General features: G+C 35.6%; 1 protein-coding gene across 2 annotated transcripts in view; it reads left to right on the top strand.

Moving 5' to 3' along the window:
* Nucleotides 1-18,131, top strand: part of slit3 (slit homolog 3 (Drosophila)) — a 222,331-nt gene that overhangs the window by 186,634 nt on the left and 17,566 nt on the right. For both annotated transcript variants that reach the window (XM_017417474.3, XM_017417476.3), the window contains 10 exons: nt 1,110-1,242; nt 3,863-3,931; nt 4,061-4,132; nt 5,270-5,341; nt 8,588-8,659; nt 8,757-8,839; nt 8,957-9,037; nt 10,599-10,723; nt 12,688-12,785; nt 16,895-17,034. In XM_017417474.3, the coding sequence (XP_017272963.1) occupies nt 1,110-1,242; nt 3,863-3,931; nt 4,061-4,132; nt 5,270-5,341; nt 8,588-8,659; nt 8,757-8,839; nt 8,957-9,037; nt 10,599-10,723; nt 12,688-12,785; nt 16,895-17,034 (945 nt within the window). The remainder of the gene's footprint in view (nt 1-1,109; nt 1,243-3,862; nt 3,932-4,060; nt 4,133-5,269; nt 5,342-8,587; nt 8,660-8,756; nt 8,840-8,956; nt 9,038-10,598; nt 10,724-12,687; nt 12,786-16,894; nt 17,035-18,131) is intronic.

Raw genomic sequence — 18,131 nt, 5'->3', positions numbered from 1 at the left:
GTATTTGGGCAAAACACTGAACCCCAGGAAGACCTTCACTTTCCCGTACACGTGTCTCTTTTGAGTGAGCGACTGAAATGGAATGTGGCTTATAGTGCAAAGTGTTCTGAGTTGGTCAATCAGACTAGAAAAGCTCTATATAAGTCACATGACAGCATATTGAATGCAAGGACAAACTCAAAATAAAGTGTTTCTTGTTTCCCTCAAAATTCCACACAAACTCAAGTTACAGTTGTATTAATACTGGCTTAGTTTCCACTCCTCATTATCCTTCATCATGGTTTTATCTCTGCTTGTTTTACATTTGGGACCACAGATCAACTACTTACATACTGCATCACTAGATTAGAGCGGTGTGTGAGATTGTGTAACAATGAAGGAAAATGGGAGCGAGTTAGGCCAAGAACAACACAGAACACCCAACTCTGGTCCTTCTTATCTGTGTGTGATTACAATCACTTTGGGATTTTTTTTTCCTACAAGGTGTTTGTGCATATGTGTGAAGTGTAGCTGCATATTCTAAAATTCAACTGTGCAGCAACCTTTGTTATTTTTCTGTGAGATTTTTAAACATCTGTTAAACATTTCTTATAAACAAATATCTGTGGATACACGTGCAAAAATTATGAAAAGATCCCATAAATTTGTTCTAGAGGTTTTGCAGTTTTTGCTTTGACATCTTACATTTTACCTAAGTTACTTAAGTTACCTTTTTTTTGACTAATTAACATTTTTTTCTACAATTATCTATTCAAAATCAGTGTGACCTATTTGTAGGTCCTGATCTAGGTTTTAAAGCACATCAGTGAACCAGCTTTAAGCAGCCCCTGTTCATTTGACATGGATCATAAAGTGCTCTTAAAAACTGCTGAGTTGAATGAAAATGATGAAAATGACAAAGTGCCACATTAGTATTTCTGGCTTTATCGCTGCCCATTTACTTTTTCATTTATTTTCTCCCTTCTCTCTTGTCCCCTTTATGTTTTAATCTGTTCCTTTAGTTTACATATTTTATCTGTTTTCCTTTTCTTTCCTTCTGTCTTTACACTCCTCTTCCTTTTCTTTGCTTTAGTCTTCTTCTCGACTAACTGTTTTTCCTTTCTTTCCAGGTGCAGAGGATAATGGTTGCCTTCCTGCATCTGGTTGTCCTGATGTCTGTACGTGCTCAGATGGTGTGGTGCGATGCAGCAACAGAGGGCTGCACACTCTACCCAAAGGCATTCCCAAGGACACTACAGAGCTGTGAGTCAGGCATTCACACAATGAAACACACACCCGCATACAAACTCCGTCATCGGAATACACATTGACAACAAGCAAATAGCAAAAAGAGCAGACATATGCATCCAAACACACAAAAATGGACATTTGTCAACACGCCACAATTGCGCAGCTCTACAAAGTCATGACAAACATGTACAAAAACAGATATTTCTTTGCTGCATCTCAGCTCTGATGTATCAGTTTCCCTTTGCTGTTTCAGGAACTAGCAAATAATTTATTGAAAACACACTCACAGAACTCGCTGCGTTCATAGTTCAGTTAGTTCAAGTGCTTTTGTGTTTATTCATTTGGATATTTAAATATCCAAATGATAAATATGTGTATTTCAATCTCTCCACTGCATCCTGTTAAACTATCAGAACACCAGAAGCTAAGAGTAATACCAGTTTTATTACGACCAGTAATATATCGTAAGGTGAAGATGGATGATAATGTTTTTGCCCATGTCTGTGTGTATGTGTGTGTGTGCACATGTGGCTGTCTGTTACCAAAATATCTCATAAACCACTGGACAACAAATTCCTGTCGTAATCACTGGAAGTTGATGTGTTAAGAAATTGCACAAGATCTTTGTTTAAAATTTTGGCTGAGACTCATTCACAATTAATTACTTTGGGTTACATATCATAATATTTCATGACCTTTTGCATAATATAATTTTTAAGGTTTGACCCGAACAGCAACAACTCCATTATTTCTCAACATAGTATGATCTTAGTCCCAAATTCTGGCATGGAAGGTGGTGGGCGATACGCATCCTTTCAAGGAATGCTAGACCTTTAATTTTATATTGCTGCAAATTTGCAATTAAATGTAACCTTGCAGAAGTCTGTGTAATTAGAAAATAGATCAATAAAGGAAATGTCTATAATGATAGTAATTGTTGGAATTGATATAGTATAAAAACAAGGCTAAAACAATGTTAATCAAGATTAGGAAATTTAGAGAGTACTGAAAACTAAATCTCTACCAGTAATAGTGAATTATTGCATTCACTTGCAGAAACGCTCACACAGCCACATGCACTCACATAAACACAAACAGAAAACTCTCTTAGCTGTGAAATAGGTCTGTGCTACAGGGTCAATAGCAGTGATTAGGTATTGATCAGGCAGAAGAAGACACTCCATCATACTGTCCACATAACCTACTTATGACCTAAGGGAGAGAGGAGAGACCATTAGATCATAAAAAATGTGTGCATCTGGGTGAGGTTGAGTGTAAATGTTTGTCTTGTGTCTGAAAAGTCCCACAATGATTAGTAGGTAAATGCTGTATACATAGTTGACACATATCTTGTTTTAATCTTTGTTTAAACAAAATGTAATATGTTCTAAAGAAAATGCAACTTTTGTTGGGAGTCTGTAGAAACAGCCTGGTGACGTTGGTAATTTTTTTTAAAGATACAGTAATGAAATATACTATTTTGAATATCATTTACCTTTTACCAAAAGAGAATTGATGGTCACAAAGGAGAAACAAGTTAACTTAACTGTGGCCACAAAAAGTAAACATAACTTATAGAATATGTTTGTTGTAAACCAAGCACACTTTCAACAATATGGCCATATTAGCATATATAAAAATTGATTTATTTTATTTTGTTCCATATTTTTATTACTAAATGACAGTCAAGTCATGATATGACATGTTACTTAATTTCATTTCTTTTTTCTCACTGCCACATGTTTTGAAACCATTGTCACAAGATGGACTTCAAATGTCTTATAATTGTTAATAGGCTTTATATGCGTCTTTTATGACTGTCTTGTTTATTAGTACTGTTTAATCCTGAACCATAAAACCATTCCCAAGTTCTTCTGGCCTTGTGCCAGGTTAAATTGCATTGTAAAGTCTTATGACAATAATTTGAATGTGGAAGTTTATTAATCAAAGAAGATCCGATAAACCATATTTTTATCAGAACCAGAGAGATCACCTTGATGATCTGAATAGATGATCAGGTTCAAACCTTTTTCTATATTGTAACCACAAAAAAAAAAAAAAAAAACATTGTGTGTGCCATTAGTAGATTACAAGCTTGTGATAATTAACTAGTCAATCTGTTTGTGGTTCTACGCAAATTTGTGTTGTTCCGACCCCCAGAACTGGACTCTCCCACACTGTACAAATTTTAAATTACAAGTTGCTAAATTGCCCAAGATAGTAAATCCATCTCTAAATCTTTATAAACCACTAAACTCCAATTTGCTCATTTAAGTGAATAAAATACATATTTTTTGCAACACTGCTATAGTTTAGAAAAATAGCTGTGTTAAAGTTTTGCCAAAGCTCATTGTGTTCTGAATCAAGCCATATCCATGAACAAAATATCCATGAATAAAGTGTATTTTTTATCTTAATTGAAAAAAAATAAGTCAGTTTGTTTAAATTTCCAAACCAACATTTAAACACCTTACATTTTCATCTTGTCTGGATTTTGTCTCTTCCATCTTTCAGGTTTCATACTATTATTTGTCAATCTACAATATGTAACAGTCAGAATTATTTTGCCCCGATGGCTGTATCTGTGTATATGTGCCACATGCTAAATTATCCATGCATGCTTTCCTTGCAGATACCTAGAGGGCAATATGCTGACATCTGTGCCCAAGGAACTGGCAGCCCTGAAGCAGCTGTCACTTGTGTATGTAACATAACCTTGAACAAAATCCACAGGAATCCTACCGTAGTTTATACAACTGCTATGGTTAAATTCACTAAGTTCTGTTTGTCTTTACTTCTGTTCATTTACTTTGCACCTGTATCTACACAGGGACCTGAGCAACAACAGCATCAGCACATTAGCTTCATATACCTTCAGCAATATGACTCAACTTGCAACACTGTGAGTTTCTATGGCAACAAACATGTCATGTAAAAACAAGTTTTTATCCATACCTCAATGTCATTCATACTCTGTGTTGATTTGAGGTTTGCATCTTCTGATTTTCTTTTTTATTACCATTCTGTAATTATTTTCTCTCATCTTTATTTCATCTCTTTTAAATGTTCCTGTCTGTCTTTATGCTTCTGTACACTTTTTACCTCAATTTTGACATCACTCTTATCTTTCTTTTTTCATACTCTTCCCAACTGCTCCTCTCTCATTTCTGGCTCCTCCTTTATCTTCTTTTTACACCTTCTTTTATGTAATATTTCTCACATATCTGACATATTGTTTTTCTCTTTTCATAATCCTTTTTTTTTATTGTGTTTTGTAATTCTTTTCGTTTTTTTCTGTGCAACTTATCAGAATAACCCACATTTTTTAGCACCTCTCTTCCTGAGTTTTCTTCTTTTTCTCTTTGACTTTACTGGCACTTAGATCAAGAGGAAAAAGAGAATTTTATTTTGGACTATTTTAAGATTGTCTGTTTTTCTTTGAGCTTTAGGCTTAAATGGCATACTACATAGAATAAAATCATGGAATTTGCATGTCTAGGCAAAGTGGACAGAGAATATTTGTTCTTTTCCAGTAACGCCTTGTTTTATATTTCATATGGTTGCACCAATGAACCGTTGAGTGCTGAACAGTGCAACCACAGATTACTGTCCGTCCACAGATAGCATCACACTTTCTGTGTCTTGCCTAAAAACACATTTTAAGAACTGAAGGTTGTGGTAAAGAAGAATGTGTTTGACTTTCCATATCACATTTTCCATGCACACTATTGATTTTTTGGCTGTTAGGTTCATTTTTCAACCTTCTATGCCACTTGAATCTGAAAAACAAAAAGGGTCTTAGTTCTTGTATCTTTTGCAATCAGAATCAGAATTTCTTATTGCCAAGTACATTTGCACATACAACAAATTTGCTTTAGGGTCACAATGTTTCATAGTTTTCAATTCTTTTTCTTTCTCACTTTGAATATGCCTATTTTTTTTTCTAATGTTTCCAACAAAACATACAGGTTGAACACTAAATCTATTTGAATATTTTTATGTCCCCCATCACCTTTGTGTTTGTTTGTTTTTCTTCTAGCATCTTGAGCTACAACCAGATTCGCTGCATCCCGGTCCATGCCTTTGATGGGCTCAAGTCACTTCGTCTGCTGTGAGTAGCACGCTTCATTCACAAGTGCTGCAGTGGATTCAATATTCAAAACCTCCATTGCTGGTTATATTACTGAGCTAAATCAAAGTTTAATCGCTTCCCTGAATTCAGGCCAGGTGGCATGTTAGGACCCAGTCACAGTGGCCAAATCATTAGTTGTTTCAGGCTGTTTAAGGAGATAAAACTGACAGTTTCTCATTTCTTGAATACGTTCTCTCTATCTACATGCTCTGGCATCTCTCTGTCATGCTGTGTGTCTCTGTCCATCCATCGTCTCCTCCTTTTCTCTCCCTCCACCCAGGGTTGTGTTTGATGAATCGACTTTCAGCCTCTGTTTCTCTCGGCCATCCATTTGGTTGTCCACCCTCTGTCTAAAAAACCTGCATGCGTGTGCACACACAGAGTGTGCATGTGAATATTTCTGTCTGACCACCCCCACACATTGCAAACAGCTACATACACACAAACCTGAATATACACAAATAATGCATGTGGGGAAACAAGACAAGAAGAAAATACAGATTTGCACCTCCATTTATCAATGAAAACAGAAGTCACAGAGTTTATTGATTTTTACATGTCCCATATGTAGGACAAGAAATATATTTTTTTAAGTCTGCTTTAAGCTGTGATAAATATGGGATTCGAGTTTGTCACACTGCAAAAATAAAAAATAAAAACAAAACAAACAAAAAAAAAAAACACCCAGGCAAATATGAAAGATGATTAAAACAAATCAGTTTATATTTTTTTATTCTAAGGAGAAGGAAAAAAAAAACACATTACCCTAAAAACATAACCTTTGAAGGTATTTACTGGAGCCCAGATTAACTACAAAAAAAATGGCCTGAGTTGGACCTTAAGAAACCAACACTTACCACAATTAATTTATTTGATTACAGTAGGCAAAACAATAGATACGGGACAACTCTTACTCATAGTTGAGAAGTACTCTTAATGCACCAGATTTCTTTAAGATGATAAATAGGGAAGAGGAACATTCCTTTGCTGGTATTAATGCTTTAGCCTTAAATTTAATGTTGCTCTGGCAAACATTTGTGAAACCATATGGCCTAAATGGGTCTCTGCAGATGTTGATGGTTACCATGTTAATCTACTGAGCTAACGTCAGTGATGGTGTCAAAGTTTTAGATATACAGTATTTTAGTGGGTTTTTAGCCACAATATGAGCTCTACTTAGTTCATAAAATTATTCACTTTGTTTGCCAGCAGATCTTTTGAGCAGGAATGCATTTGCAGGATGTCGGCAGTTTAGTTTAATGTGAGGTAGATAGCATAGCGTAGTTAGCATGATTAATTAGATACTAATGCTGAATTGGTACACAAGCATTCCTGAACATCCTTGCTTACCATCTAACATCTTTTGTGACTTGTGTAATAAGCAAATTTAATGTTTTGCTTTAAAGTTTGATACTTGGCTATAATAAAGCTATTAGTGGTAAATAGCTGAAGCTGCATAGAAGCTACAGATCCACATTATTTCTAATATTCAGCTATTTGAAAACATGCAAACTAATATTGCACCATAATTGAATGTGAGCTAGTGGGAATTTTTGAATACTTCTAATAGTAGGTAGTCCAATACAATCAATGTATAATGTGGGTATAACAAAGATGTAAGGCTTCATTATACAACCAATGTAATGAAGCTGATGAAAAATCTCCATTGACAAACAAAGACATTTAATATAGCAGTCCTTCCAGTGCAGTCTGGTAAAACACCCCTGGATATTTTTTGTTTTGTTTTGTAATAGAAAGAGCCCACAATAAAGCTTTGCCATCTATTGTTGTTACAGAGCAGAACAAGTGTGTGTCTCACTCTCTGAGATGACAGCTTTGTTTTTGACCTTTCTCTGTTTATTGACTGTATCTCCTATGAAGTTTTCACCTTGCAGACTTTTTTTATTCTTTCTTTCTTCCTTCCTTTCATTTTAGTTGATGTTGCCGTGGGGACTCTTCCCTCTCTGCCCCCACATAGCAACTGGTTGCCAGGCAGTCATCACTGTCACTTCCTCATTACCCACAACCCCCTCTGGGCCAGTGTTGTGCAGGGTCTGCTCGACCACCATATACAGATGCACAAACACACACAGAGATGCACTGAAACACTTAAAAGACATTAGGAACCTACACAAGCACACAAACACAAATCTTTTTACTGTGACACTTGTATGCACACTGGCAAAAGCTGACCTCAATGCACACACTGAATTATGTGCACACACATACACATGCACGAGACTCTGTTTTCCAATACTCTTGGTTTGATAGCTGTCCCTTGCCACATCCCTTCGCTCTAATGGAATGTGAACTTATATCCAGAAGGCAGCACACTCAAATGGATAGACACAACAGACACATACAGAATCTGCAGTTTCTGGGACCTCAACTGGAAAGACAATAGACACACTGAGAAAGGTCTTTAGAGACAAAAGTTGAAACTTAAATTAAAAGTATGCGTCCAAATTCTGAACACATGAAGGAAATCCAATTGCCACATTAAAAAAAAAAAAAATCACACACCAATATATATGTCAACTTTCAGGTCCTGTGATACACACACCTACACACAAAAACGAGACAATTTATCTTCCATTCAGAGACTGAAAAAAAAGCTATTTATGACCCACAAAGAAAAAAAGCATTTTATTATGTTTGGTATTCCTTCATAAATGTTTTATTTATTTTTCATTATAGAAAGGGGTGCTTGGGTGTCAACGGCCAGAAACCACGAAAAAAAAAAAAAAAAAAATTAAATAGTTTACCATGAAGCTAGTCTCAGTTACATTTGAGCATATGTGTGTTGTAATCAGTGACTTGACAGCAGGCAGTTCTCTTTCATTTAGCTTTGAAATGGCCCATATAATGCACAAGGTTTCTTTTAATATTTTTGTAAGTTTCAAGTGCAGCTTTAAGTTTTTGGTCTAAATATAAAACAGTTATTGGCTTCTATATTAGTAGCTATGATAAGATATGTACCAATTAGTACAAGTAAGTGACAGCCTTTGTCAAGTTAACAAACAGTCTAACTAGTTATGTTAAAACAGCTGTTTCACATCCATTCGTTTTGCAAAAAGTTTATTGCTAGAAACACTAGGTGTGTTAATAATATTAATTGATGACAGGTAAGCATTAACAGTGGGTCAAAGCATCCCATTTATACATTTGGACTGGGTTATTACTGTGATTAATATTTATGCACATCTTTTCATTTCCCTTTTCCAGAACTCTCCATGGTAATGATCTTTCAACCATTCCCGAAGGAGCATTTAACCACCTTACTTCTCTTTCTCACTTGTAAGTGCAGCCTTATGTTACTGCTTTTCCTTCCTATATCAGTATGTGTCTCTAAAATGTAGGTCTCTATTATTTTGTTTCTTCTATTTGTGCACAGAGCTCTTGGTGCCAACCCACTGTACTGTAACTGTGACTTACGTTGGCTCTCTCAGTGGGTTAAGGCTGGTTTTAAAGAGCCTGGTAAGTTACCAAAATGGTATTAAAAATCCCTGTAACCAAAATATAGTGTTGGCATTTACAAAAAATTACATTACATTTGGCAAACTGGGAAATAAAACATATAAATAATTATTTTAGGCATTGCTCGTTGTGCTGGGCCACCTGACATGGCTGACAGACTCCTGCTCACCACACCACTCAACAGATTTCAGTGTAAAGGTAAACTTTTTTACAATTTCCTTGTATTTTGTTTCTCATATAGGGTTTTCTAATATCTCCCAACTGACCTGTTTTACTGCTTAAATAACGTGTTTTTAAAAATCCTTATACGAGTTATTTCTTGTCTTGAATCTGTGAAAGCCAATATTTTGACTTGTGTTGAGACCTGTTTAGTTTCAGTGCTCTTTGTGAGAAAGGTTATATGAGGTTCAAAATTTACATGATTATTCACATTGCAAGGCACTGGGTTACCAGGAATATTTTGCATTTGGCCTTTTCATACTTTTTATTACAAATTTGAACAAACTGTCTTTTAAGGTGAAAGTGTTGAAACCCAATCATGTTATTTTGACACAGCAGCTTTGGGTTACTTAAGTTTATCAAAAAGCCAGAAAAACATTTAAACTCTCAGTTAAACATGCTCAGTAATACATCTTATGTCTGTCCAATGAGATTAAAAATCCTTTTCCTCACAGTTGTATTTCACTAGTACAAATCAGAGCACAGAAGCAGCAGACTTCTTAAGAAAACATTCTTTAGTGCTCCCTAGCTATCAAACCAGATGGCAAAATAACTGGGAGAGGGATTTTTTGCATTATTTCTTATTGATCTTTTAACTACATATGCAAAAACAGCAGATGGGCACATTAACAGTCAGGCCCGCAAGGAGAAATAATAATAATAGTAAAAGTCTTTTTTTTTCGAGCGTTACAGTGCCTTTGGTGTGTACATTCTCGCATCATTTTCACTCAGTCAGTTGTCTCCATGTCCTCCTTGTCACTGTTTTGGTTCTTGAATAATACCCATGCCTCCCACTGGTACTCCATCTGTCTTTCTTGCAGTCTTAAACAATGTGTCAGTTTCTTAATTATAAGGTCTCCTCTAATATCTCTCTTCACTGCTCCTCTGCAGGGTTTCCACTCTACCTCATTTCCTTTAGTAATTGCAACTTTTTTTTAGAGGGTTTTACAAATATTTTCATTGTATGTCTACCTGTTATTTGTATATGTTTATAAGTTGAATTCAAATTATATAGATAAAGTACCATACAACTTACAGTGATTTTATATAAAAATGTATTTACTCTGTCTAAAGCTGTTACTAATTTGGGACAGTTCCAAATCTATTCGAATAGTTTGTCTCCAATTTTCCACACTCTGCCCATCAATGTTTTTTTAAGTTTTAATTCTTAACCATAGAAGGAGATTTTTTTATGTCAAAAACAAAAAATGTATTCAGAACTATTTTTTCAAATAAAACAGTGTCATACAAGACAGAATTTTCTGTTTGAAGACACTAACATCACATTGAATCACCCCCTCTCTTTCGCTCTCCCTCTTATCTAAGTGACCTGTTCTCCAAAATAAATCACGTTTATTGTTCTCCTCAGCACTTAAATTTTTCAAATATAAAGGCATTTTGTACTCCATTAAATGGAGTTAAGGAGGGCTTTCGCACATTATGATTAAATATATATGTTTACCTTTGCCCTCTTTCTGCCTGGTCTTCACCTCCCCTGTTTTTTTCTTCCTTTTTACCATTCTTCTGGCATCATATCCAGGCCCAGTGGCTATCAGCCTCATGTCCAAGTGCGCCCCCTGCTTGTCAGCACCTTGCCAGAACAATGGTACCTGTGTCTCCGATTCTGCTGGGTCCTATCACTGCACCTGTCTATATGGGTTCAAGGTGAGACAGAACACAGCTGCAGATAAAAATAAGTCGTAAGAAAAGACAAAAGAATAATTTAATTCATCTTTTTTTTAACAAAACATTATGTTCCATCTGCATCTTGCCTTCTAAAATGCCTTAGACTTTTGCACAGCAATAAATGTGTACAAGTCAGACTACACACCAGTTTCTTTCATATTTGTAAAAAGATCACTGAGTTCAAGGCTCTGTAGGAATCTCTGCATGCGATTATGTGTAAGTATTTTTAAAGATACTGCTGTAATCTCATGAGAACACACACCTTAAAAGCGTTTTTTTATAGGAGAACAAATTGTTGGGGTTGCTTTTAAACAATCACTTGCCAAGGTCACAGACTGGGAAACGAGGACTGCTGGTGTGTGTTTTTCTTTCAGTGATTGTGTCTACTGGGACATTAATTAAAATGTGTTAGAGGAATCTGATAAGAAGCATCAAACAACAAATTGAGCTGGAAAGAGTGACGAAATTTAGAAAGTAGTGAGGGAAATTTAATGACTGGAGACAGAGGGTAGATAAAGTGAGCTAAAAGTTAAATGAAAAACAAAGAATGGAATAGAAAAAGCAATGTGAGAAAGTAAGCTGAAGGAAAAGAGTGGTGACGAAGACCATTTGATAGAATGAAATAGTGAAGAAAAAGTGCTACAATGAAAAAGAAAAGAAAGAGAGAAGAAATCTTTCAAAATGAATGGATACAAAAAAGCAACAAGGAATGTTTTTGGCTTTTCCTCAAAAGAAGTGGGGGTCTGAGGACTGATGATTGGAACTTGAAACCATAGCAAAATGGCGTTGACAGAGAAGATTTATATGTGAGTCTGTGTACATAGTTCTAACATACATGATGCAATCTTTAGTGGAAGCTAAGAAATGCCTCCATGCAGCAGGTGTTTGGTTGGAAAATGAATTAAAGACGCTGAATTAGGTTTTATATTGTATGCAACTATTTTTAAGCATGAGCATTTGTTCTGCTACTCATTTTTAAAGATTTGTTTAAAATGTTTTATCCAAAAATCAGTAAGAATGAAAAAAATATATATATATTGAGTCACAATCTGTGTTCTTTGGTTGTTTTGTGGCAGATTTTGTGTTTACTGTTTTGAGTTTGTCTCTGTTGATCATTTTGTTCACTTTGATGTTTTCTTGTGTTCAGTTATTGTTCTTTAATTCCATCAGCCTTTGTTCTCAGTCGGTCCCTCAAGGCTGCCCACCCACCTACACCTGTTCCCTGTCATTATTAGTCTCACCTGTTGCCACTTCTCTAACCTGCCCCAGCCTTTTTAAGCTTCTACTCCCAGTCCATCTACAGTCTGCCAATGGGAGCTTTATGCCCTGTCAGGTTGTTCATCCTGGCCTTGTTACTGTTGTTGTTTGCTTCCAGGACAGCTTTTTATTTATTAAATCTTCTAATCTCCTTGTGTTTGTCTACATTTCTGGATTCAATTCTACAAGCTTTGATTTGTTAAATAATAATTGACTATTTTTTATCCAAGAATGTCAAAATACTTGTAGACTGACTCTTCTTGCTGAACTTTTGCAGGCTGCATGTTTTGTTAAAAGTTCACAATCTATAAAGTTAATTGTCAGTAAATACAAAGCAATTTGGAAAAGATGTTTTTTGGGTAATTTATTTGATTAGACTTTTACAACACTTGTTTATGTGCCTCATTATTTGTAGCCATAACCCATAAAAAATCTGTGTATATATTTAAATGGGTGTGTTTAGTACTTTAAAAAGCTTTCTTCACATACAAACAAATCAACTCCTCAAAAAGTTTACCAAGATCATATGTTCACTGGTCTGTAAATGGAGAGTAGAGAGCTCCAAGTGAAAAGACCTAAATTATGTTATTTTAAAGCAGTTGTAGATCATATTGTTAGTATTAGAAGATAATAATCATATCAGTTATTAACTTCTTCACTTTCACTTGTCTACTTGTGTCATTCAGGGTCAAGACTGTGAAATACCCATCAACGCCTGCATCAGCCTGCCTTGCTATAATGGAGGAACCTGCCACGTCCAACCTGGCCATGAAGACCACTTTAGGTACAGTATAGTTGACTTTTAGTAATTGAGAAAACTTTGCTTTTGTGTGTGTGTAACTTTGCCAGAAAATATGTTAATTTCTCACTTGCAAATCTTTTTTTTTTATTCAAAAGAATCAATGAGAAGGTTATTGAGCTTATATAGATTATTATATGTAAATGGCAAAGAGATTTAAAGCCAAGAAAAAACTTTAAGTCCTTTAGGAAACTGTTTAGCTTGTGGGGCAAATCCAATTGCTCTTTCTTCTCTGCTGTATTTCTCTGTTATTCTAAGATCTTTTAGGAACTTCACCCTGTGTTCCATCTAAAGAGAAAATTAACTTTACTCAGCCCCCAAAATATAGACAGTGTGATTAGAGTGGACAGCCTTGCTTCACTGAACAATGCATTACCCAGGATAACAACTTACTTTGACCTTATGATGTGTTTTTCTGCATGTGTGTGTGTGTGGAGTACAAATTTAAACAAAAGCAGGGCTGACATTTTCAAGGAAAAAAAAAAAGACAAACTCATTCAGGTTGCTCATTAGATTCTTGTGCTTTCAATCATTCCTTAACTATTTCCAGAAATTGGCTATAACTTAGCCAGTTGTACAGTAATTAGGCTAAAATTTTGTGAAGTAGTAGCAGAGAGTCATTCACAAAATATACTCCAAGTGCTACTCATTGCATGAGATCTGTGTTTAACCCTCCTGAAGCCCTCAAAAGAGAGAGAGACACACACAAAGAGAATCAGAGAAGCCCTTGTAGGCCACGGGAGGGTTAAAACCTTAGCATTAACAGATCATGCAAGAGCTCACAATATTGCATGAAGGTAGGCACTACATTAATTTAGAGCTGTGTGCCTACATATTAAAGACTGCATCTGCCATACAAAAATGTGAAGAATGATTTTAAATTTAGAATTTAGGACACCATAATAAGTATGGGAAGTTTTTACAGCTTTTTCTCAGTGCAGCGTTTTATACTAAATAAACTATTATTACAAAATTGTTGATAATTAATTTTTGCATTGGGTTGGATCAAATTTGTCATTTAATACCTGAATGCAATAATCAGATACACATAATCTCACTATTCATCTATCTTCAATGTGACAAACCTTAGCTTCTTTCCAGGAATGTGTCTGCTTTAGATTCAAACAGTTTCACTCATTCTCACCTGGGAAGTGCCCAACACAATCACAGAGTTTGACTTCTGGCTGCAGGGTAGCTCCACCAGATTCACTGGGGGTCATGAGCCTCTCAGTGGCAGTTGTTATGGGAGTGGAGACTCATTCACTTTCTTATCCAGCTTTCACCTGCTCATCCAGGATTTTAAACTTTTTTTCCCTCTTACCTCTGACTAGATACATTCTGAAGTGTTTTAGGCAAGATGCATGCTTCATTTAATGTAATTTCTGGCTGAATAAAATAAAAAGAATCTGTTGTACCCATCAATAACCTGATATATAATCTCTGTTTTGGCTATAAAACTAAAATAAGAGTCTCAAGTTTAAATTTTCTACAAAGAAGTGCAAAGAGGTGAAATCTAGATGGGCGCAAACCTCTAAAAGTAATCAAAATGGTCAACAGCTATTTAGAAATGGTATGAACTGAAAACAGATGTTATGCAGTAAGACTTTTTAATATGGTACATTTTAAATAAGCAGCTCTTTCGCAATTAAGCTGAACCAAACCACATCAGACACCCATTTTTTTATTCTTTAAATCTTTAAAAATCCAAGGAGAAAGCCTTACTAGTCAGAGTTCTTATATAAAAAAGAATAAAATTCAATTAATTCAGTCTTCTTGTTTATTTAGTTAGCCTATATACGTGTGTGTGTGTTGCAGGGCATTCATGATTCTCCCTTTCTGGGTAATAAAAGTTTTTTTAGACAATCCCACTTTTGTCTGAGGTTTCTGACAAACAGCAACTGTAATTGAAACAATTGTCATAAGTATCTCTTTACCAGATTTTGTATCCCCTTCTACCCTTTTAACAAGACCTGCGCCCTTTGAAAAGCTTTGATTTCCATCTGGCCTTTAACTTTGTGGCATGGCAATGCCATTAGAGGTCTCTTTACCCTTTGCTGGTCTTGTATTAATAGTAAAACCAACACAGGTGAATACTTGTGCCCTGTGAGACAGTCATAGACCAATCAGCTGTGAATTAGTAGAAGATCAAAACAGGCTCCTATGACATTTTTACATAGACTGTGCTCATTTCAGACTGATTCAGTCAAATCACTCTGATTTATAGCTGAGGCCAATTTTTCAAACTGTATAATTGAAATGTCAAGACAATTATTTGACTGGTGGAACTTTGATCTTTAAGCTTGTCAGTCCTGAATTTGTTCTTCTCATTTGTTACCTAAAAAGGAAAAAAAAAAAACGAGATCACATAACATAACTTTGCCTGTGTGATTTCCACTGTCTTTTCTTTCACTGTTGCTAGTATATGGAGTCTTTTCCAGCTGCTGAATAGAGTTTTAGTGAGATGAAGATGAATGTTAAGTATTTTGTTGCACTGAGTAAACATCATTTCCATTGAATGAAATGAAAGGGTCCCACCTTTGTGGATCAGCATAAAAAATATGTATATTATGTTCTACCTCATAACTTTTTTTTACCTTTTTGTTTAGTTGTGACAGTAAAAATATTGTGAAATTGCCTTCAATTTGCTACCTAGATACAAGAAAAATATGCATAAAAAGTGCCTAATAGTTTGTTTTCTATAGCTGAAAGGTGGTTATGTCATGGTTGTTCATTTGTTGTTTTTGGGCTCTGTTTTCTACATCTCTGAGTTTAAGTATTTGTCTTTGATTGCATGTGCCCTCTGCTTTGTTCAGGTTGCACAGAAAAGTGGCAACTGAAACATTTATCGATTATATAATTAAAAGATGAGCACAGAGGAAAACTTCAGTATCTGAGTATTTGACTTCCACCGGCTTTTAACTGCTCTAACAATTCACCTGCTTTACCAATTTACTCCATTATATATAAAAAGTTGAAATTAGTTTTAAAACACTTCAAATTGTTAGAGACAGAGTGGGGAACCAGTGTGTTGATAGAAAACAAAATTTGTGATATAAGTGTTGGCCTGAGGAAAAACAAATAAAGTACTTTGCTGCCATATAGTGGCAAAGTCTAATGTGAAAGGTATGACAAACCAAAGGAGTGAAAACAAATAAAAAAGTAGAATAAGATTTGTGGGTTCAATATAGGACAAAAATATTGCTTCAATATGAAGGGTGTGTGTTTCTGAGTCATAGATGGTCAGTTGTCTCAGCATCTTTATAACTTACTTGTATTTTAACTTTACTCATGTGCAAAGTGACCACACAGTAAACAATTACACATCTAAAAAAAACTTGACTAACTTGACTTGTTATTATGATACATGCAACTGTGGTCAAATGAGTTTCTGTGTTTGTTTGTTTGTGTGTGTTTTGATGGGAGAGAACTACACTCAAGTGCAGTTTATATCTGTTTGTGATCCATCATTGGAATTAAACCTAACTGAGCTCCAAAGACTGGAAAGTGAAAAGATAACAAGGGCGATCAGAAAAATGGAGGGTGTGGGTGAGATATAGAAGATGGGAGGCTTTTGATAATTACCTTTGAGAGGTCCAAGTGGGTGGTGTCCAGTTATTATTTTTTTCTTCAGTTGATGGTGGGTGTTTTGTTATAAAGTATTGTAAAAACTTGAACATTCTTGACTTTAGCCAAAAGAGAATAACTAAAGAGACTGTTTTTTTTAAACTGGGGGTTCATTCTCTTTAAATTTAAGTATCTAATTTTAGATAATATAATATGCTGCAGGGATAGTTTAAACCTTGAACTGTGAGTTTGTCATTTAATTTCTGCCATAAAAGGAGCCATGAAATTGTGTCTTTGTTTGACCACTATGTCCTCAAAATCTAGTTGTGTGTAAGTACCACTAAAATACAGCTTTTTTTATTTATCTAACTTTATCTATTTTAGGACAGTCTGAGTTGAAGTGTTGTAAAGTGACTGACTTATCTGGCTGACCAATTTTATTTTAGTGTGTGCTCTGGGAGTGTATCCTTAAATCTGTCATGATAGCAATGTAACAAGGCAAATTCTGTGTCCTTTGTGTCTGTGTGCAGCTGTGTGTGTCTGCCTGGTTTTGAGGGTCAACGTTGCGAGATAAACCCAGATGACTGTGAAGACAATGACTGTGAGAACAACTCCACATGTGTTGATGGAGTCAACAACTACACCTGCATCTGTCCACCAAACTATACAGGTTAGCACACCCACACTCATTTTTCATCTGTTTCTACACTTTAAAAATTCTTAAAATCATCAGCCCTTCGCTATAAAAGTCTACAACTGTCTTCACATACACATACAAAGTCCACTTCAATGGATAGTAAGTTAGCAATAGATAGCCCCTCCACAGTGACCTGTAACTGTTCCTTCAGGAGCATTAAAGAGCAATCACACACCAGAGAAGAGGAAAGAGAGAAAAGAGGGGATAACTGTAAAATTGCAAGGGGAAGTGTGTGCTGGGAGGAAAAAGGAAACAAGACAGAGCAAAGGAAAGGGCAAAGAAAAGGCTGTTAAAGGCCAGAGGCAGCAAGAGAAAGAAATAGACCAAACTTGGAAAAGTCCAACAAGCAGAACCTAAACTGCTGACTGCAAAGTCAAGTTTTTTTTTGTGCCAGTGTCCTCTGATACACACAAACATACACCAAATCCCCTCTGACACTGGATCTCAGTCAATATACACAAACACTCTCACCAGCACACACCATGTCATTAACTTTGTTGGCATTGAGACTCATCGCACTCTGCCAGCACCTTCCCACATGCAGCTGCTTTACACACACACGCACAAACTCTGAATTCATTGGCTTAGAATCACCACTGATCTCAGTGAACCACAGCATAATCATCAAGTGTCACATCAGGAGGACAGTCCTTAACCGTTTACTCTGATTTGTCCAAACTCTGCATCCAGGACTGTTGTGTCATATTTTCACCACAGATATTTAATGTCACAAGACATTAAATTTAATTAACTTACCTGACTTAAGTTTCTACAAGATATATATATATAAAAATAAACAAATGCCAGACTGTCTTCTCAATTATGAGACGAATATCTTGTGTGTAGTTTAACTATTTTAGTTGCAAAACAACCCAAACCTTAAGAATGATCACGTCAAGAAACTTTCCAACCATAAACTGGGTTTTTCCACTGACATTTGACTCTCCCTCCATCTGTTTTAATCTTATTTGTTTATGCTCTCCTCTTTTTTGAAATCCTAATGTCCAGAAGTGTTTCTGACAGTTTTGGACAAAACTTTTAATTCTATGTGATGACAAGTCTGTACGGCA

Source organism: Kryptolebias marmoratus, linkage group LG9 (assembly GCF_001649575.2).
Source record: "Kryptolebias marmoratus isolate JLee-2015 linkage group LG9, ASM164957v2, whole genome shotgun sequence".
NCBI classification, from domain to species: domain Eukaryota; kingdom Metazoa; phylum Chordata; class Actinopteri; order Cyprinodontiformes; family Rivulidae; genus Kryptolebias; species Kryptolebias marmoratus.
Note: the sequence above shows the minus strand (reverse complement) of the source record. Positions and strands in the feature narration are given on the sequence as shown.